Raw genomic sequence first — 21,158 nt, forward strand, 5'->3', positions numbered from 1 at the left:
GAGATGCTGCCATGGGAAAGGATGGGTTTCGGGATGGAAAAAGAGTATTCGGTTACGAGAGACAAAAGCACAGGATGAGGGCGTCGTGTTGGTTCAGCAAGGCCTTCCAGATCTAATGACCAAGTAAAAGTCGAAAATCTACCTCGAAATTGGAATTGGAATGAAATTGTGTTGACGCCTAGGGGGCAGCTTGCTAGCGGCAGTATCGACCTATCAGAAGGCAGTGCTGCCTAGATATGCGCTTCCGTCAGACTCGAAACATCCATGCATGAACGAATCCGATAATGCGCGCCCAGCATCCTCATATGGCCGACTCATGTCCTGATCTCTATCGTCTGTCAATCAGTAGTCCATGCAAGCTGCCAGTCGCATCTGAGCTTGATGAATCAATAACTTTCCTGCAATCTCACCTGCAGCTCCCACTTTTTCCCTCAAACATAACCTAGTGTCACTTGCTCCCAGCAGCCGCTAGATGTAGACAAACTATGCATCATTACTCCATCAAAGCAAAGCATCAGTGCACATCGCGATCTCATAGGATGAGGCGATATGTTTGACCGAGACAGGCTTCTTGCGCTCAGGGTGCGCATCATGCTACATTCCAGTAATGATCTTGTCTGCAACTTTGGATGGAGTTCATCAATAAACTTCTGTGCTAGTGAGCATATGCTGCAGCCTAGATAAGGCATGCGTGCAGAAATGCAGAACGTGTAACAGATTATGACTCAAGGATCTCTCGATCAATCATGGAGCAGACGCAGAGTGTTCGCTCAAGCACAAAAGATGGAGGTGTGCCAGGTGCGGCATAGGTCGGCTAAGATGTGACTATATTCTTATGCGCGCAGATCATCACCAAAATGATACGATTCCGTACGTCTCGCGAAGAGAGGATGAGCTTTCACGGTAGTGCTGTGGTTTCTGGGTCGATAGTTGTTGCTGCGAGACGGTACACTAGAGAAATTATTGGATGGCATGACGCAGGATGCAATATCGGGTACACGTCCAGCCGCAACGAACTCCAACCAGCTGGCAGTGACAGCGGTTCGTGCTAGAGGCGGAAGCTCGGGACGAAGAAATAGTCGTTACTCACAACGATACTGAGGTGATGGACCAGGTATAGTGTGCAAGCCAGGGAAGTGTAGCTCATCGCAAGATCGTAGACCAAGGTATCTTTGGATCAAGACAAGTGGACGCCATGGTGATTGTCAGGAGCGACAGCATTAGCGTTGTACACCCGGTTCCCAAACAGACAGGTTGGGGACGACGACGGTGGAGCGGGAGGATGAGTTTGCAACTTCGATAGCTATGAGGATCTGGGCGGCCGTTCTCTCCGACCCTCGCATGTTTGCTATGGTAGTTTGTCTCCAGGGAGTTCTCTGCAAACAGCGTGAGCGATCGCGCGTCATGTCACAGCTCGGGACGACACGTCCGACGCAGTCCTACCACAATCACTCATGCCACACCTGAAGAGCTCTACAGGAGATAAGCATCAAACTTTCGCACTCGTTGGAGAAGCCATCGATGATGAACAGTATGTACGTGACGACTGGTAGTATTGATCGATTGAATCATGAAGGCACCTTACCAAGACGGATCTTTGCTTATTGCGCATGTTGGTAAAATTCACGCTCGCTGGAAGTTATGTTGATGGTCAGCCATGATTGTTGAACCCAGACGTGGACAGAGCTGAGATCACGTGCATGTATCGACTCCAACGAGAATTTTGATTTCCATCCCTCGCTTTTTGGCGTCGCACTTCTTTGTCTGCGCTTCCCTGCTACACCCCAATCGCTGACTCTGCTTAGCATCATCGCCAAGATATGGACATCCTCGACTGTGCCGAATTCTATGCGTTCGACCAAGGAAGCATCCTATTCCAGTACACGAGGGTTCTCTTTCACCAGGACTCCAGAATCTTTCTCGGTCAATACTCAGGACGAAAAACTGCTATCGGAACAAATCTGGACATCGAAAGACTTTCCGCTATACAAGAGATACTCCCCGAGATGTACCGTCCACAGGATTTGGACAACTACATCCATTCCTCAAAATTTCAAGTTGAGGGAGTGCACATCAAACGGCCAAACTTGTTACAGTTCGATGGCACGCCTCATCTGGCGGAACTCATGCTTGTCGATCTAAAAGCTTGCGAGATCCTACATCAACATCCACACGTGAATATCGCGAGATACTTAGGATGTCTCAAGGAGGATGGGAAAGTCGCTGCATTGTGCTTCTCGAAGTACAAGGAGACCTTGATGGACAAACTCAATCCAGAGGGTCTTAGTAAGGTTGACTTCATCAACACTGCAGCGGAAGCTAGGTCAGCAGCTTCCCAGAGGTATCTGCCTCGTATCGAGCAAGCAGTACGACACATACACGAGCTGGGACTAGCACACAATGACATCAACCCGGAGAATATCATGATAGATTCGGAGGATAATCCCGTCCTCATTGACTTCGACTCATGTGTAGAGCAAGGTTCACCATTGTCAGGTATCAAACGTACTTTAGGATGGTATGACGAATCGATTGAGGTCTCAAGACCTGAGAACGATTGGCGCGCACTGAAGGAGATCAGGACGTGGCTTGAAGCTTCGACTGCTGAGAGTTTCTCGTTTGGCTATTGAAACGATCTGGAGGGGAATTACCTGTGATAGGGTGATATAAGAGAGCGGATGATGGATACCATTCAATAGTGTCTGTGCTTCGACTTGAGCTCGCTTTCTGCAGGTAATTACATGGTTATTGTTAATGAATGAGACACAATTCGATCGATCTCAACGGCAAAAGCTACCCTTGGCGGAAGGATTCCATTCCACCTTGCCATTCGGCTCGAGTGATACATCGCTGTTCCACGTTGATAGAATAGCAGGGGCCACTTGAGTGACACGTCAGTACACATGAGCTTGATGTCCATCCTCGCTAGCTCTGCATATGCAGTTTGGTCGTCAAAGCTGAATGTGGTGGATAAATCCCGCATCAAACGCGAGACTGTCTCGATTTGTCAGGATAAGCGATCGAACTGTGCTCTGCCCTGATCTTTCTGGCTATATAAATACGCTATGAACAACTGTATCCCAATTCTTGCAAGTACCTGCTTTTTCAGATTCTTGTCTAGAAAACCATTACACCTTACCGCAACAAATCGTTAGTATTCTCGACTTCTATACATGGTAGACATCAGACTAATCAGAGACGAGCAGAGCAGTATGGCAATCTTCACAGAGCTGTCTGGCGGAGAGCTCATCAATCAATGCACCTTCAAATCGCACTTTGGAATGATACAGAAGATCAAGGACTGTGGAAGCAAGACTTGTCCTCAATCAGACGCATATACAGGATGAACATTCAACTACCGACAGCAGGGTCACAGGTGTTTACGGTAAAACTTGCCCTTGAAACATGATCTACTCTTCTGACTCACTTCTGTAGATGGGTACAGTAAATGCGTTGAGGTAGTTGATGTTTTCAATCTGATTTGAGGCTGTTACTGTAGGAGTGAGTCTTCGTATCCGGTTTTACTCCAGTGGTGAGGTTTCCCGTATACTTCAATGCGAATGCAAAGACTGCAAAGCTTCAACTTTGTTTCCGCCGCTATCCAAACTGTCACGTGTCTAATTCTTCCTGTACCACAGGTGTATTATCTAAAAATCCTAGCATACTGAAGGACTCTTTCCAAGTAAGATTTCTGGCAGGGCTTCCACATGGCTAGCGTATGTAGACTGTTGGAGTAACTAGACCAAGCCGCAAGACCAGAAATGCTCTTCTTCACTTCTGATTTCACAAAATTGCGACTTCGCTTGCTTGACATAGGGCATGCAGTATCGAGACTGCTGCGGTAAGGATGGACTCGAGATTTTGGTATATGGTTGTACCGTTCTCAAGCCCGCCAATTCCTCCAATTGCGCTAGTAGCACTTTCAAGTCTAGAATCGGCCAAGCACGGATTTGGTGCTTGGGGAGCAACCTCCGTGGTTGCTATAGCGGGTAGCAGCAAGTTGGTAATCATGACAAGGATACTGATGACTGCCTGGGCGTATCATTTGAATCTACTGTAGGTGTCTATCAGGTAATCTTGTTGGGAATGTCTCACAAACCATACAAAATGAAGAGTCGACTCTTGCGTCAGACTTGGAGCCGACAGCTCAGGGAAGCAAACTCTGATTGTTCCAGCCTGGAAGTAAGCAATACAGTGGACGCTTCATCTACCAAGAGTTCACTGGACTCTAAAGAATCGAATGAAACACTCGGTGATGCCGGGGCATCAGGCTTGTCCGGAACGGTGGACTGCGAAAAATTGCTCGTACTAGGACAATTGGGACAGGAATGCTTCCACTGTGTACTTCACTCGGATAGATAAGCATGTCCTGCTTACAAGTACTCAAAAATTGATCTTAGGATGGGGTCTGTCATGGGAAGGGAGACCACTCATGGCACATTCTAGGGTGTTCGATAGTTCAGCGAGATTGACTGGTGCATTTTTGGCATTGTGCTCTAGAATAAGCCGGAATTGATTCAGCGATACTCACTCTGCCCATCACGATAGGCAGCATGAATTGCAAAATTATTCGCCTCTCTTAGAACAGTATCCAGTCCGAGTATATAGATAGCCGAGAGCACGTCAATTATGGAGACGCTTCCAGAGAGCAGACACTCTGAAGACGTGGAGTGATCGTGTGTAGTCAAAAAGTTTGTTTTGGACTTTTGGATGGTTCTCTCTCTGGATGACGCGACGAGAGAGACCGCCAAGTCATGTTTCAATCTCGCTTGCACCTGCCAGCTTGTCAAGTTCGGCTTTACCTGCCTCTGCCCGACGAATGAGTGGTCTACTACAGTCAAACGTTGCCATGGTGTCTGTCTACTGAGTACCGCGTGTATGTACATAAACCAGCTTCAACGAAGAGAGTGTGCCCATGCGATCCGGTAATTATGACAAGAATCACAATCGTAAGTGAGTTGCTTCTGATCTTTGGATCTTGAGGGTTGGTCAAAGCCTCGGCCGCAGACGATAGGGCTGTTGGATGCTGTTCGCCTTCTACCTTATCAAGCTTGTACAGTGAATGGAGACGAGGCAGATTGCGTGTGGGGTAGTGCAAGGCGGCCTGGTTGATCACATCACTGATCAGGGTCCTAGCAGCGGATGACCAAGATAGAATAGCCAGCGCCAGCACCCCCCACATTCTTGTCGGTTGTCCTGCCACAGCGCTTCAAAACAAACTTGAAGCCGTCTGCATCTTTCACATTTGTCGCTATCGTCACCATGGCTCAAGTACGGCCACCATTTGCTGCTCCGACGCATCAGGACGGCGGAAGGGAAATTCCTGAGGATGCGACACATACCGTGACGTTTCGACATCCGGGCTACCGTGATGAGCACAACATCATCATGGTTCTACCTGCGCTCGACGACGTGCAGGGATGCATCCATCACGAAACAGCTCTGACCGCTTGCGCCATCGTCGCTGGCAACCGCTGAGATGGCTTTCTACGCCAACAGGGGACCGGCAGCAGAGTCACGACACCACGAGATGGGATCTTGAAGGGCAAAGATTACTTCTTTAGATTACTTCTTCTGCTTGTCCGACGACGCCAAAGGTCAGTCCACTCAGCGCCTTTGTTGAGGTCTACTGACACGACTCCAACCTGACAAAGATACCCCCTCGTCCCTATCTTCGCACACTGGCGTTTCCCACACGGAGATCTACCGTCTAGCTGGTCGCAACTCAGAGTGCCCAACATGCCGCCCAGCCGGGCGTTGCCTCGTCAGGGCAGTCTCACGGACGCCCTCCTCGCGCGCGACATCTCCTGTCGCTTGACTGCTACCGTCGAAGGCACCGAGCACGTCCATCTCTTCCCGCGTACCGACGAGATGCAGACGTCCCGCGCAACGCCCTGCTGCTTCGCTCCGACATACACACAGTTTTCGATCAACGTCGTTTCGCCACCACTCTCTCAAGACCTTGCCTGTTGCTAGCGACAGCGCAGCGACAGCGCAGCGACAGCGCAGCGACACACGGACTGGCTGTACATCTGTTTTCCCCCGGCTTGTCCGAGCAGTTTGCCAAACTCTACCATGGTGTCGCTTTGCAACCCTTATATGGCGTCGCGCCCGAGTACTTGTTCGCACGCTTTGCCTGGACCGTTTTTGCTTACTCGGCTCAGTTTCTGGAGCAAGGTACCAACAGAGCCCTCTATATTGTACACGATGGCGAGACGTCTGATCAAGAGGTCAACGCAGACCAATGCATGCAACTTTACTTCAGCTGCAAGTCTCGAAGTCTCAGTCCTTCGAAACGCGAGCGCGATAATGGAGGCTCCGTCCAGGAGCGCGAGTGCGATGCTAAAGGACAAGAAGACGAAGATGAAGACGAAGATGAAGACGAAGATGAAGACGAAGATGAAGACGAAGATGAAGACGAAGATGAAGACGAAGATGAAGACGAAGATGAAGACGAGGGTCGATACAGAGGACGTGCCAGACTGCGTAGCCCGAGTCGTCTTGCAGCTTCCGAGTCTACAGCATTCCAAGCGCTGCTCGCAGTCACAGACACCACTTCTACGGTCACCCATGACCTTGACGCTCCATCTTCTGCTGACCCTCGTGCTGCCGTGTAAGCAGGCGCAAAGAATGATCTGCCTGTCTGAGAACCTATGGGTGTGACTCGCCTATATGAATGGTAATGTCCCACGCGGGTGGGCCTTCACAGGTCCTTGGGTTGCTCGCCTTGCAGACGTTGAGGTCGAAACGAGGTATCGTTTGACGTTTCGGTCCTAAAATACTTCCTAAACTGGATCAAACGAACGACGATGCATAGATCTCAAGCGCTATACGCGGAGTCTGTTGGTTGAGTTGTCTCCCTCACTCGCTCCTCTCAGTCGCTCTCAGGTAAGTCTTGTTCAACATCTCCATCACAACCCTAAGCGCTGGTATACAGCCTCCACCCGGCCTGCAATCTTTTGACGGTGACCCGTGATCTTTGATTCCTCGTTGGTGAGCAAAGCCTGTAAGTCCTCTACATCATGGCCATTCTGCAGCTCCCAGCCTATTTCCATGATGGCCTCGTCGTGCGTGTTCTCTAAGCAACTCAGCTCAGACATCAAAAATTCAAGTTCCCCTTCTTCTTCCAAATCTTCCGCAACAGTGACGATTCGGTCTTGGATGGCTTCCTCTCTCATCTTGTCGACAACCTTCCAGCCTTTGGCGTTATAGGCACCAGCGCAAGCCCACCGGGACATATCGTAGGCGATATCATATATGGGTGCCCTGTTTCCAAACATGCAGGCAGCTGTTCCGCAAAGGTAGCCCTCTCGAAAGGAGAAAGCTGATCTCCATAGTCTTTCATTGCGCTCCGCAGCTCGGACAGGCTAGGAAAAAGCTCACCAGTGCGGGTTCCAGGCAGAGCGAATCCCCTTCGGATGACAAGGTCCATCGAAACGATATGGATCACGTTGTCGTCTGGCACTTCCCAAAGGAAAATGTATTCGTTTTCGAAATTCTTGACTTCTTCCTCTGAGCTCCCGCTTTCGATTGCAAAGTCTCGAGCAGGGTAGATTTTGGTTCGAGCATCCGCTCGAGTCGTGAAGAATGCAATCATGATATCTTGTCCATCTTCGCCAAGCCACATTTTCTTATAGGAAATATGGAGAGCTCGAAGGAAGTTGGACGTCGTCGACACGAAGGCTGTGGGTGTGGGACTATACAGATTTCTGTGCTGCTGAAACTCTTGGAGCAGTCGAGCTCGTGTAAATTGGTGCGGACGAACACCATTGTGTACTTTGCTGCTTCTCAAATCGCTGGCGCTTTTCGTGGACCAGCAGCGATACAGGACGTCGGGAATATTGTTGGACATTCTAGGATAAAAGTCTTTTGAATCTGATGGCTCTATGTCTTGAAAAAGTCTTTCCACTTGGTTTGAGAAAAGCGAAGGAGAGCTGTGGTTCAGGAGTGGGGTTTGAGCTTCTATTGACAAGTCTGCTGACACCAACACGTGCAGCTAACTCACAACTCACCGAGAAAGCCGCCACATGCATATGCACATGCACATGCAAGGCTAGCAGAATCGGACAGCACAGTCAAGCCAATCACAATACAGCACTGCTTTGAGACAGATTCTGCACATTCTCACAGTTGGGCGATATCTGTTCGGCTGGACGGCAGTAGGGCCCAAGAGTGAGTTATCGTGGTGGTTTCAAGGACGATTCACTGCTAGGATACTAGAGTACTTGATGCTAGGAGGAGCACGTGAAGTCCCTACCAGTATGGTCGCAAAGAACGGAAGTGATACTGCAAGTCATCGATGTCTTTGAAGCCTGCCGTGCCGAAAAGGTGCCCCTCTGCAACATCGCTCTCTACAACCACCTACTCGCGGTCGAACACATTGTTGGAGTTATCAATCTTGTAAATAGCTCCTTGCACCGGCCAAAACATACTGGCTAGCTCTAGACCTCGAATTCGGCTATTGACAATGTTCACGAGACTGAGCTGCTAAAGCTTCATCTTCTTTTAGCACGGCCACTTTGGAAGGCGAGGAAGACAGTTGACCCTCTCTGTATTACTCAGGTGTCGTTCTCGAAAAAGCATGCTTGCAGCTCTCGGTCGGAGACACGCCAAATCTTGGAGGAAAGAAGGATCGCATTGCTCTATCCAGGCTTGATGGTGCAAGCTCATTGCTGCAGATATGCAACGATGTCTGGATGAGATCTTCGGCCAGCTCCTTGCGCACAATCGAGCGCTGTTCGTCCATGAGAATCCACAATCGTCTTGTTTGCATCTGCTCGGGTGAGGATCTGAACGATGTCGAGATGCCCGTTTGTAGCGGCATAGTGTAGCGCAGTCTCGCCATACTTGTCTGTGGTATCGACTTCGGCGCCAAGATCGAGACAGCGATTCGTGAGGGATTTGTGGTCCAGTTCTGCTGCCTGATACAGAAGAGCTTTTCCGTGATCCATGTCTCGCTCAGAGAGGGTATCCTCTTTGAGAAAAGGCAAGAGGCGCAAGACATTTGTGTTGAAACTTCTAAGCGGAACTCAGAACAGGACCTTTTGGAGGAGGAGTGCACCGCTGACGAGCAGGATGCCGATGATTCTGTCGTAGCCTCTCCCTAGAGCGACTTTGCTTCTATAAAGTAGCATCTACACTATCTTATCGTGGCCTCGTGCTGAAGCTGCTTGCAGTGCGTTGCCGTAGTGTCCGCCTTGCGCGTGAACGTCTGTGGCTGCATCTAGCAGCATCTGCACAATCTTGTCGTGGCTTCTGTGTGAAGCTACTCGCAGTGCGTTGCCGTACGGTCCAGTCTGCGCGTTGACATCTACGCCTCTATCTAGCAGATTCTGCACGACCTTATCTTGGCCTTTATGTGAAGCTACTTGCAAGGCATTGCCGTAAGCTCTACCCTGCGCATTAATATCTGCGCCTCTATCTAGCAGCATGTGCACGATATTGCCGTGGCCGTTTGCTAAAGCTGCTTGTAGTGCGTTGCCGTAGTATCCACCTCTCGCGTCGACCTCTGCGCCGCTGTCTAGCAGCATCTGCACAATCCTGTTGTGACCTAGTTCCGAAGCCCAGTATAATGCCGTCCGTCCATCCTCGTCACTTGCGTCTACATCCACCCCTGCCTTATCAAGAAAATGTCTCAGGACTCTTTTATGGTTGCTCAGTGCAGCAAGCCGTATCGGCGTCATGCTTCTCGCACTGTCATACTGCCGAGTCTTGGTCCAGAACCCGTCAAACCAAAACTTAGATGCTTCTCCTTCGGTGTTGTACAAAGTCAACGCGTCTTGGAAGGTGTATTCCCGACTTGCGTCTTGAGACAAACTGTAGTGCGTCGTCCACCACTCACAGCAGTACTCTGTGAACTCCTTTCTACTATCTCCCGCATCAGGAAAACCAGTCGGAGATTCGTCATCAGTTCCTTCGTCGCTAGATGAAACTTCGCGATCCTTGAGATTGAGGCAGCATATGCAGATGGATGTCATCGTCTGCTCCATCTCGACTTGCTGCACGCAGTGCCTCCATGTGTTGCGCGCGAAGCTCTTGGATTGCTCATACTCTTGACGAGCGACAAGAAACTCTCCCACTGTCTAGTGTATCAAGTAGATCCTCGAGTGGTTGACAAACACAAAGAGGCCGCACCAGTGTCTCAGCTGCTTCCCGAGATGGTCTGGATCTATCTGAGCATCCACAGATGTCCCGTGTTGTTTCGAAGTCACAAGGCCAAGAGTAAGGGCCATCTCAAGTACCGCTAGTGGACGTCGAGCTCCCACGATGATCTGCAAGATGAGCTCCACTTTCTGATGCTGTTCTGGTACAACCCTAGCCAGTATCTTCTCGTAAGCGGTCTCCACAGAGGATGGCACCGACTCGATGACTTCTTCGTCTGGCCTGAAACTGTCTTGTATAGTCTTGCGGATATCGTCAATGACCAGATGGAGCTAGAGGTACGTGCCGTGCTCCATCGCCAGCAGAGTTTGCTCGATACGGACAGATGCGCTCTCGCGAAGGCCGAGCTCTTTCGCCAGTTGTACCACACGGACGTGGATAACACGGTTGATCTCTGCATGGATCTGGTCGTTCCCCTGTTCGCCTAGCAGGCGTATAGCAGGCAGAGATGCCGATATCTGCTCAAACCCTCTCTGGATATCGTCGTAAGGCCGACTTGTGACGATGAGCTTGAGCCACGACTGACGAGGGCCCCGAGACGCGGCGTCTTCGTGGAAACGAGCAAGCTTGGCAATCAGATCGCTTCGGTCTCTGTCTCTGCACTTGTCAAGAACATCCAGAACACATATCGTGTTACGTGCAGCCACGTCAGATGTCGCTGCAAGCAAGATGCGCCACAGCTCATCAGTCTCTTGCTGCAACTTGCTTCCATCCTTGTTCCACGCCGGGACAGCGTGCCGGAGAAGGTGTGGCTGACGCTGGAAGAGCTGGTGCAACAGCGCGCACAGACCAGTCGCGAGACTGTTCTGTTCGACGTTGTCCTTGAAGAAGATGTAGCAGACAGTGCTACCGTGCACATCACTGGGAAGCTCTTGATCCACTAGCGACTTGGAGAGGACCGACTTGCCGCAGCCAGGATCTGCCGAGATCCAGAGCAGGTCATCGGTGGCACTATCTCTCCAGCGCTGATACAACGGGTGAGACAGGGCCCACTGGCAGGTCTGGTCGACACGATCGGGGTTGATGTTCTTGAACTGCTCGTATGTGCTGGTCTTGAAGACTTGGTGACAGCTCCGATGTTCTTTGTTGAGATACCTCGCTTCTTCGCTTTTGAGATGCCCCTTTATCACGTCTGTCGTGATTTTCGACTCTTTACACAACCGTTTGAACTCGTTGTTGACTACATTTTGAATGCGTTGTCAGACTTGTCAAACACTCTCGGAAGATCTCCACAAGGGCTGCATATTACTTACATTCAGCAAGTATCATTCTGATCCTATCCTCTTGCTCGACCCTGCTCGGCACCATCCTCGTGAGGAGATCCTTGGTGTAGGCCGCTGCTGTCATTGCTGCATAGCCCTGCCACTCCTTGCTCTTGTGCGAGTCAGAGTAGTCACAGATGCCTCGCACCACTAGGCACGGAAAGTGGTTCATCAGCCCAGCTGCCTCCATCTCGAAGCACATCACGCCCTTCTCTTTTGCTGTGGTGTCCCTAACTATAGCATCTTTCATCAGCTGGTTGGCAGATGCGATGACACCATGATGAATGACAGGGTTATCCTCGCCCTTCTCCCTTTCACGACGTTGGACTAAGCCGGCAGTCTGACTCCCGCACACTTCTTCGCAACCATGCTCGCTGCCTTGAGGATGGACAATGTCAGACTTGTAGAGACGATCGCTCCCCTGTTCTGGTCGACCGTACTTCCTTCGCAGCCGAGGCTTCCTATCGAGCACCGCCGTTATGTTTGCTTCTATCTGATGTCCATCGTCCTCATACTTGCTTTTCAGACCACTGACCGCAGTGCGCATCACTGCTGGAGGCGGTGTGAGAAACCCGGTCTGCCTGAAGCTCTGTTCTTGGATGGTCTTGCCGCAGTCGTATTAATACACACCATCAGTCTCGCCTTGTCGGCTGCTGACAACAACGCCGCCGAGTCGGATGTCGTTCTTTGCACTCGGCGCGCCGCCACCAATGCCGACCATGAGGCCGACTCTGACGTTGGGGAAGCTGTTGAGCATGTCTTTGGCGACGGCTGTAGCGCTGCTCAGTCCATACTCATCGTCCGGTAACACAGCGATGACGACGTTGTGGCCGGCCATCTTGCCGAGGGTGTAGTCGTTGTTGTCGTTGGCCGAGACATGATCCGGGCGATCGTGTTGCTCGTCGAGAAACTGACGTGCTGCGGTATATTCAGTCGTTATTGCGCAGATCCAGCCTGCAGTATACTGCTGCGGTTCTGACATGTTCGTGGCCGGATCTCCGTATGGAAAGAATGCTTGCAGAGATCGTAAATGCAGTTTTTTGACTCGACCGAGCCTCAAGCACCCACTCGCTTTATCCTGTCTGACATGCATACTCAGGTCCGCGCAGCCTAAGCATCTGCGCTGCCTGCAGACGCCCGATCATGCAGCCACCATGACAAAACTGCTCAGCCTCGGAGCCACTAGAGCCTTGCAGTCCGATTGACGAAGACCTTTTTCATGGACTTGCCAGTCTTCGCCTGTGTATCTCAAGAGTGATCTCGCAGTAGGCAGGTGTATCTATGGCCATCTATCACCGTGACTTGACGGCGTACGAGTGTTCATCACTGTACACGAAGTCGAGCGAGAACCTCCCGCAGCGCCGTTGTGGACATCCTCTGGACCAACTAATTATGGCACAGTTGTGGATGTGGAGTCGCGGGTAAATCTTTGCTGCCAAGACGGCCTCTGGCAACGTTGTTCTGCTGCTAGGACAACCCTGGCCCTGCCCTACACATTCTCTCCTCGCCATACTCTTTCTTTGGCGTAGACGAAGCACGTCAAGTAGCTGCTAGACGCGCTCTTGATATAACATGTCTGCAGCCCTTGGCCGATGGCTAACCATAATTCGGATCGAAACAATCATATCGTTCTATCGGGGCTTGATGTATACAGCCTGTTGCTGCATATAAGCGACAATGTCTAGATGAGACTTTCGCAGCGCAATGGAGTGCAATTTGTTCAAGAATAACCACAATCGTTCTGTTCGCATTCGCTAGAATGTGGATGCAAATAATATCGAGATGCCTATTCCAGCGGCATAGTAGTGTAGCGCAATCTCGTTACACTTCTCCATGGCGTCGGCGTCGGCATCGGCATCGGCATCGGCATCGGCATGAGCGCCCAGGTCGGTACAGCGGTCCGTGAGATCTCGATAGCCAGACCTGAGAATTGAAAACGTAGAGGAGAAGACAGAATCGGCTCACACGACTCGCAATCCCTGAATGTCATTCTACAGCTTGGCAACAGCCATCTCTCCAATACCGCCGGCGGCCTGTCTGAGACTGAGGTCACCCCTGTACGCTCGAAGGACATACCCACCTGTATAGAATAAGAATTAATGCTCAAAGATTACCTTCGCGCGATCGCAGTAGCTCGGTAAACGTTACGAACAGGGAAGGGTTCATCCAGACGGCGCCGCGCATGCGGGGCGGTCCGCGAACATCTCATCCGTGCACTAATTATATGTTATGCGTTCAAATCCTGGATCATGCTTTCAATGGCTGCCAGAATTTACGCGGTAATTTACGAGCTTTGCAAGGATAGCTTCCACAGTGGACCGTATTTGCTCAGGAAATACGAAAGCCTCACATCTCCTATGCAGCAGAAGTATTCGGAAAGAGTCAACCATAACGGCCGTCACTCGCCATGCCGTCGTGCACCATGATGAGTGTTGTGACCTACAAAACAGCTTCTAGACTCGACGGATGTGGTTTGATCGCATATATGATTGGCATTCAAACGTGCCATCTAGCCTCTCTATCGAGCTGGGATTTTCGCTTCTCCGACTACTATGGACCAGACCTGTCGTGGACAGGCACGAGTCGCCTTGAGACGGACTAGATGGATGGACACTCAGCCTAAAGTGGAGCCGGAAGAGGACGTACTGGAGAGAATGCTCTTGCTCGAGGTATGGCGGTGACAGACTCTACCACTGGTCCGCAAGTACGCCGACTGATGCGTGTTCCGGCGCAGGACCAGACCACAAGCTTCGTATCTATTCCCAAATTCGGAGATTGGAGCAGAAAGAAGATCCCATTTGGTAAACCTGCTTTTCGAAAACCAGGATGTCCTACAGCTATGCGACGATACCATTTTCTTGGCGATCAGACTCGTCGACAGATACAGCAGCAAAAAAGCTGTCCCTCAAGGGAGGCTCTACTTTTATTACGGTGTCTGTCTGCTGATCTCGAGCAAATACAATGAACGGAAGCTAGATAAGAGAGATTGGGTGCTGTACGGAGCCAAGGACTGGGACGTCGAGTCCGTGGAAAGAGACATCTTGGAAATACTCGAATACACGGTCGGTCGTCCCTTGCTAATCGAGTTCGCCTGGATGGGACTTCCTAAACAGGAGCGCACGAAGCAGACCATGGACATGGTCATGTACCTCTGTAAATTGACTCTGTTTGATCCAGGCATCGTACCAGTCCCATCTAATGTTGTGGCAAAATCTATTGTAGCTGCAGCTAGACTGGCTCTCAGACTGCCACCGAAGCCGATACTTACGGATGAAGCTCACTACGAGGTGGTTTGGCAAGTGCTGTTCCGTTTGTTCAGAGGACTTGAGCAACTTCCAAGAACACTCTTCGATGAGTACAAACGTCCTGAGAACTCATTTGTAGGGGTCATTCTGAATCATCGTTTATCGAACTTCAATATCCCATAGTAAAGCATGCTTACAGTCTATGTATCTTTGCCGACTGCAGACATCCCAAACAATACCCCAACCAGTGCATGAACATCTCGAGAATAGCGTTAAGGAGCACATTTTCATGGCACAACTGTGATCACTGCTGGGTGCTTGTGTTCAAAGCTATGAACGCGAAGCTTTCCAACCGGCCTGATTGCGGATTGGTCTGTGACACGAGGCTACCTGAAGACTATACTACACTTGAACCCTACCATGGTGGGAAACTTTCTCAACTGCCACATCAGACTGACCAGATCGATCTCGCTATGATTTGGACGAAGCTTGATGACATCTGTATGTCTCACAACAAGCGGAAACAATGCCAGATCGCTCGAGGTCAGTATAGGCAGCGTCAAAGCGGGCGCCCACAACCTGAGGTCATCCAGCATGTCTATCCAGGCGCTGTATGGGATCTTCCTTGCTGTCTTGTTTCTCGGAAGCTGCAGGATAAGCTTCGCACCAGGCCGTCTCCGTTTCAACGTGCCCAGGAATCTCTCCAGCCATTCCGAAGAGCAGGGTGATGTCTCTGGAGCTTCATTTCTCCCATCAAATGGTGCGCTCAACATCCAGATTCTGATAGGCCTCCTCTTTTGTGGTGCTGTTCTCGGCCAACCCCTAGTTCGACATAACATCAGAACCCTTTGGCGGCGCCTGCGATGGCCTGATCCCCTGAGTGATGAAGAGACAAGCGCGGATCTCCTGATTCTGCCCATATTTCTGGACAATCGCGACGTATGACATGGAAGCCACCGGGCAGAGAAGCCAAATCGTATGCAAGTCCCCGGCAATCAACGCTCTTTCAGGAGCACTGTGTGATCGAAGGTTCGTTTCGTGAGTGAGCAGCCACTACTGGTATCGCGAAGATAGTCATTAGATAAGACACTAGAGGTCGTTCGAAGACGAGACCGATGGCTTACATACAAGCTCGGCAGGCCAATGCTCCAGCTGCTAGGTTTCGGGTTGATACTCTCGCGGGAAGAGTTCTTCTGAGTCTAGCAGTGCACCGATTTTGTTGCATTGAAGTTGTCCAAGCGATCCGAGTGGCATATAGGAAACCACTGTAATCACCGAAACATTTCTCTCAATCACCAAATGAAGGAAGTTGTTGTGTATTGTGGTCTCTGATGATTGCGACCCACCTAAGGTTCTAATTTTACCCTCTGGCTAACACAGAAAGAGACCGATGAAGCGGGGCCTAGAAAGGTCGAGATTCGTCTCGTCGACAACCATGTAATGTAATCTATATATGGGCATTCTGTCAGGGTTTATGTACTCATCCGTCTGCATCCAGGCCAGGAAAGCTTGACCAATACAGCTGTCTGATGTGAATCCATTGACGAGGGTGACCATTCTGTGAAACACGAATAGTCCAGGGAAGTCATAAGACAATCTCGAGAACGCGTTCTCAGAAGAGTAACTTCAGCATCCAGATCTTGGTTTTGGCGAAGATTAACACACACACACACACACACACACACACACACACACACACACACACACACACACACACACACACACACACACACACCCGTAATCGATTCAAACAGTGTGTCGACCTTAGAATACCCTATCGTCATCTTGTGCACGACATGCCATTATACGCGTGTCTCGGAGGTTCTGACTCAACTGAAGAGCAAAACTTCGAGGCAAGTGATAATCTAAAGTGGTAGGAGATTGATTGAATCGCCCCGAGTACTGATCTCGAGTTAGCCATTCGGTAACTTATGCTGACGAGCGTGTTTTCTCAGACTGTTTCTTCTGATGTCCGTCTGCTGGAAAGATCTACAAGACCCCCTGCAATGCACTCTATCTCAGTGGGGTGACTTTGGCTCAAGTGTGGAGCGTGATATCAACGAGAGAACACAGCGGTAGATATTTAGTGCCTCTCTGAAGATCCTCCAACTTCTAGCACCAATCAAAAGCCCAATGTGTGTTCTGGACTTGGGAAAAGATGAATTCCTTAGCTCGTGGACGACTGTGAGTTCGACGTGGAGCGGAAGAATTTCACACCCTCTGCAATCTTAGACTCCCCCGGGTAATCGGATCACCAGATTGCATTCGTCGACTTCGAGGCACAACCTTCGTGTGGACGGCCCTACCACAGCGCTGGATCTCTCGCATATACTTCGGGAGAGCCGGTGTACGTGCCACAGAACTTGATAGAGATGTGCAAGCCACAGTCTCAGTCTTCCAACTCGAACGACTTACCGACCGAGATGTTGCTTCGAATTTTGGATTGCATCCCACCTTTCTTCCGGGCATGCGCACTCCCACTTCTCAGCCGAAGAATGTACCAGCTTGAGAAGCGGTTCTGGATCGACTGTCGCCCGACGCGTTCTAGTGAAAGTTCGTGTTCGAAGAAAGGATTTGCACAGCGCTACTTTTGCCTCAAACCTGGCTTACAGAGAGCTTTGAGAAACAATACCAGCATGATCCCGCTGCAAACGGTGCTCATTCCAAGCAGTTATGTTGCTTTGTCGCACCTGCTCCTTTCCGAAGCGTCGGAAGCTCGGCAACAGAACACCAAAACGTTGGAAGGCATATGTCGAGCCCTTGCCAATGTTTGCTGCAGCACAAGTCTCCCGGACAATGCGATGCAATTCAGGAATGCGACAAAGGCGCAGACACGGACCCGTGATACGCTTATGGTACACATCGTGGATGCTGTTGGAGCTGTGGTCAAAGTGAAGTCGCGCAACCCACAGCCAACATCTCAGATCTTCACTTGACACGCTTCATGTTCCGAAGCACAGATGATGCTGTGCGCGCTGTTTGCGAGGCTTTGGAATGGTGAGTGTTCTTGCCTTGATAAAGGCATGAGCAAAGTAGGCCAGCCGTCAACTTTGTTGGGGTCCGAGCACAGTCTGTCAAGCGCGTTGTTGTCTCCAGGAAGCGGCGTCCGGCTCTGCACAAGCTCTTGAGAACTTCGTAGTGCCGCGCCCCTCGAAGTGCCGCACGCAGCGCACGTCGCATTGAGTTCCCGCACCTGTTCGATGATCAAAACAACTATGCGACAGCCACTTCTCAACAATGGGTCAACGCGAGACTGCTACATAGTAGATGCTCCAAGAGCTCAACGTCGGCCTCTGCGCATCGATTCGAGCGGCTGGTCACGCGCACAACGTCCCTGAACGAAGCATTCGTCCCCGGCTCGCTAAACGACAAGATTCACGTACCGCGTACGCTCACGAACAGCGACTACAACTACGACGCGAAGAGTACTGACCACCTCGAACAAGAGGCTCAAGGCTCCCCCTTTCGTCTGTGCGTGCTCGCTGAGCGGCGATTCGAGCTCTTCGACTCAACGGCGACCATGAGCCACTTGGCAAGAGATGGATGGGTCAGCATGTTCACACGAGCCAGTCCACGCGTTGCCTTGAGTATCGGAAGGTCCACTGAGGCTGCTCGTATCAGCGGCATGCATCCTGACTCGATTCACGGGTTCTAGACAGCGTACGGGCGAGTTCTTGATTGAAGCCCTCGCTGCAAAGAAGCAAGAACGAGTGTGTACTGATCCTTACACCAAATCTGTGCGTCTTGACCACAAAATCGCAGCCGATCGAGCAGTTGAGCCCATGGAAGCAAACGCGGCTTCGATCGAGCCACTCGTATTGCCTAAATAACTACGTGATATCTAATTGACCAGGACTACGAGGAACTCAAATTACAGAGCTATCCAGTGATGTTGTGGTAGTATACAGCACTCAGAGGTTGTGCGCTGATCCCCACAAAGTGCGGCACTTCGAGGCGTGCGGCATTACAGGGGCCCCCGAGCTTAGCGCGACCCCCGCGGTTCTTGTCAGCTAGTGTGATCAGTCGTAGATAAATTACAGCGTCCGGGAGGACAAACAATGCGGCACTACCGTATTGCGATATCTACCGGCGACCAATCCTACTCTTTTCTTTACACTTCTACCGCACAAGAAGATCTGCCTTGGATGAAAGTACGATGCGGTCGGGTGCTCCAAGAAGACTGCGGTACAGGCATTTGTGCACTTGGGCTCACAAAAGCGCTGGATAGTATTGGTACAAGCGGTCATGGTATCGTGGTGATTTGACAAAGGCTTCATAGTGGCACATTTCAAAAACAAGGTGATTGCCCTCGTCAGGTGTCTGTATATTGCTATTCAGTCTTGCTACCTTCATCGTTGGTGCATCGTTCTTGCTTATCTATTGTCAGCTCACGTTCACGGATTCGATTGCCATGGATGCTAATGGATTCGCTTCGTTATTTGTTGGTTTTCTCAGAGAGAAGCCAAAGGTGCATGCAAGATACCTGGAAGTCAAGCTGAAGAGCGAGAAGGAGCTATGCCAGTAGGTCTACCGTCTTCATGGTGATTCCAGCTTTCCAGGGCAACAGCTCACGAAACATAAATAGGAGACTCGGATTGGATGACCATACTTCCTCCAAGGTCGCGGATGCAGCGTTTCCTTACTTCGCTTCGGTGATGCTCCCAGATTGTGACTACCCAGAGCTTGAAGTTTGCTCCAAATGGATGATTTGGGTGAGTGAAGATGGCGAGGGCACACTGGATCATCCTGGCTTGGTAGCTGACTTCTCAGATATTCCTGTTCGATGACGGTGTGTAGGATGGCCATGGTCATGCTTCACGACTGACTAATTTTAGAATTCGACAACGGTCATCTTCGGTATGACTCCCATGCCGCCAAAGCGCGACTAGACAAGCTCAGAGCGACGATGGCAAACGAACCGTCTGAACATGAATCCGATGGGATGATGCGTATACATCTCGAGATCTGGAATGCGATTAAGCAAAAGGTTTATCCCACTATCCATGCCATTGTTAAGCATACTAATCAGGAACAAGGATTCCTTCAATGGAGGAATGTTGGCCCAGATCAGATACCGTAAAGCCATGAACGGTTACTGTGACGGTGTACTTGAGCACGTGCGAAGTAGCAGCAGACAAGAAGTGCCCACACCAGAGGAATATTTGGAAGTGCGAAAGCTCTCGTCTGGGTGCGAGCCGCCCTATGCACTAGTTGAGTATGCGTCAATCTAGAAGGGATACAGCATAGCGGGACCTGACCCGGTCTAGATACGCCTATGGACTGGAACTGTCTGATGACCAAGTTTGTGAGCCTTCGATCACAAAACTCAAAGATGTATCTACCAGAATAGCTCTCCTGTAAGTGTCGTGGCGGATGGTGCCTATACCATCAGAATCTAACGATCTCGCAGGCACAATGACATGATATCATGGCGAAAAGAAAAGGTGAGTGATGACCACATGATGTTGGTCATTTAAGCCTAATGTTCGATCTGTAGATTGAAAAAGTACTTCACAACTACATCAACACACTCATCAAACAAGGCTTTAGCGAAAAAGATGCATCCGCAATCATGCTAGACATGGTCGTGGCGGAGCACCAAAAGCTCTCCGACTGTCTCGAAGATCTTGCTACAGGGAAGATTACTGAACACCATAAGATGGATATCGAGAGCGTTCCGCGAATTCCCCTTGCGAACCTGTATTGGAGGTAAGCTCAAAGGACTCCAGAAGTATGCAGATTGTTATTGAAATTTCAGTTTTGAATCTGGGCGCTACGTCCAGCCACTTTGCCAAACGGAAGAATTGATGAACAAACGTCTCCATCTCGGAGAGCTTCATCAACATGAGATACGTAGAAACAGCGCCATGCTGTAGATGTTCTAATGGACACAGGTGCCTACATATGCTTGTGCTTCTCTGGTTTGGTTAGCGGTTCTGTCAATAGCTTGGCAAGGACGGCAATATTGCTCAGCTGTTCATTCCTACCAGAGAGTTGGACCTGTATTGCTGCACTGTGGCAAAATAGACAAGACATCAGAACTAGCAAGATCTATAGCGTTCGACACATCTGACTCCAAAAACCAGAACGCTCCAAGCTTTGTTGCACGTCCTATTCCGCATAAACTAAATAATCGTGATACTCGATCTTGATCCTGAGGGGTGAAGCGGGTGTTTCAAACCTGGTGGTCCTACGAACTACCTTACTGCTCTATCATACCATACGTGGAGGCCGCAGCGGCACTACTGCTCTTCCTGTTCGCAAGTTTCTCGTTGACACTATCATCTATGCAGGTCATGCTCGCTGCACCAACAGAAACTCTGCGCTTCCCAAGCTTCGGCGCCGCCGCCGCGACAATCATGAGCCGGGCATACTGGGTGTTCTCGCTAGTCGTCATACTGCTTTCATTGCTGAGCTGGACATTACTAGTTGGCGTGCCTCTAGGCATCTTCGTCTGGCAGCTTGCGTATGGATTCTCATCTAGGAAGAA

At 50.4% G+C, this 21,158-nt stretch overlaps 9 protein-coding genes across 9 annotated transcripts; 5 read left to right on the top strand and 4 right to left on the bottom strand.

The window, feature by feature from the left end:
• Nucleotides 1–1,820: 1,820 nt before the first annotated feature.
• Nucleotides 1,821–2,630, top strand: M437DRAFT_61018 (uncharacterized protein; the record flags this gene model as incomplete). The annotated part of the gene is made up of 1 exon (XM_041023851.1): nucleotides 1,821–2,630. One exon carries the CDS (start codon nucleotides 1,821–1,823, stop codon nucleotides 2,628–2,630), a length of 810 nt encoding a protein of 269 aa, XP_040874757.1.
• A 3,109-nt stretch (nucleotides 2,631–5,739) lies between these two features.
• On the top strand, nucleotides 5,740–6,617 carry M437DRAFT_89216 (uncharacterized protein; the record flags this gene model as incomplete). The annotated part of the gene is made up of 2 exons (XM_041028992.1): nucleotides 5,740–5,860; nucleotides 5,923–6,617. 2 exons carry the CDS (start codon nucleotides 5,740–5,742, stop codon nucleotides 6,615–6,617), a joined length of 816 nt encoding a protein of 271 aa, XP_040874758.1.
• Nucleotides 6,618–7,174: 557 nt separating this feature from the next.
• M437DRAFT_70574 (uncharacterized protein) lies at nucleotides 7,175–7,852 on the bottom strand (the record flags this gene model as incomplete). Its single annotated transcript, XM_041025497.1, has 1 exon — nucleotides 7,175–7,852. One exon carries the CDS (start codon nucleotides 7,850–7,852, stop codon nucleotides 7,175–7,177), a length of 678 nt encoding a protein of 225 aa, XP_040874759.1.
• An 814-nt stretch (nucleotides 7,853–8,666) lies between these two features.
• On the bottom strand, nucleotides 8,667–8,951 carry M437DRAFT_61021 (ankyrin repeat protein; the record flags this gene model as incomplete). The annotated part of the gene is made up of 1 exon (XM_041023852.1): nucleotides 8,667–8,951. One exon carries the CDS (start codon nucleotides 8,949–8,951, stop codon nucleotides 8,667–8,669), a length of 285 nt encoding a protein of 94 aa, XP_040874760.1.
• A 363-nt stretch (nucleotides 8,952–9,314) lies between these two features.
• Nucleotides 9,315–9,563, bottom strand: M437DRAFT_29277 (ankyrin; the record flags this gene model as incomplete). The annotated part of the gene is made up of 1 exon (XM_041019158.1): nucleotides 9,315–9,563. A coding segment is annotated over one exon (249 nt), but the record flags the coding sequence as incomplete, so codon positions are not given.
• An 870-nt stretch (nucleotides 9,564–10,433) lies between these two features.
• M437DRAFT_89218 (purine and uridine phosphorylase) lies at nucleotides 10,434–12,405 on the bottom strand (the record flags this gene model as incomplete). The annotated part of the gene is made up of 3 exons (XM_041028993.1): nucleotides 10,434–11,341; nucleotides 11,415–11,972; nucleotides 12,054–12,405. The coding sequence occupies 3 exons, from the start codon at nucleotides 12,403–12,405 to the stop codon at nucleotides 10,434–10,436; spliced, it is 1,818 nt and encodes a 605-aa protein (XP_040874762.1).
• A 1,753-nt stretch (nucleotides 12,406–14,158) lies between these two features.
• On the top strand, nucleotides 14,159–14,674 carry M437DRAFT_18109 (uncharacterized protein; the record flags this gene model as incomplete). Its single annotated transcript, XM_041018934.1, has 1 exon — nucleotides 14,159–14,674. A coding segment is annotated over one exon (516 nt), but the record flags the coding sequence as incomplete, so codon positions are not given.
• Nucleotides 14,675–17,935: 3,261 nt separating this feature from the next.
• On the top strand, nucleotides 17,936–18,100 carry M437DRAFT_61031 (uncharacterized protein; the record flags this gene model as incomplete). The annotated part of the gene is made up of 1 exon (XM_041023855.1): nucleotides 17,936–18,100. One exon carries the CDS (start codon nucleotides 17,936–17,938, stop codon nucleotides 18,098–18,100), a length of 165 nt encoding a protein of 54 aa, XP_040874764.1.
• Nucleotides 18,101–19,079: 979 nt separating this feature from the next.
• M437DRAFT_89219 (terpenoid synthase) lies at nucleotides 19,080–20,381 on the top strand (the record flags this gene model as incomplete). The annotated part of the gene is made up of 8 exons (XM_041028994.1): nucleotides 19,080–19,189; nucleotides 19,254–19,380; nucleotides 19,439–19,457; nucleotides 19,504–19,655; nucleotides 19,705–19,883; nucleotides 19,936–20,025; nucleotides 20,079–20,112; nucleotides 20,166–20,381. 8 exons carry the CDS (start codon nucleotides 19,080–19,082, stop codon nucleotides 20,379–20,381), a joined length of 927 nt encoding a protein of 308 aa, XP_040874765.1.
• Nucleotides 20,382–21,158: the final 777 nt, after the last annotated feature.

This window comes from Aureobasidium melanogenum, assembly GCF_000721775.1.
Source record: "Aureobasidium melanogenum CBS 110374 unplaced genomic scaffold scaffold_50, whole genome shotgun sequence".
In the NCBI taxonomy this organism is placed as follows: domain Eukaryota; kingdom Fungi; phylum Ascomycota; class Dothideomycetes; order Dothideales; family Saccotheciaceae; genus Aureobasidium; species Aureobasidium melanogenum.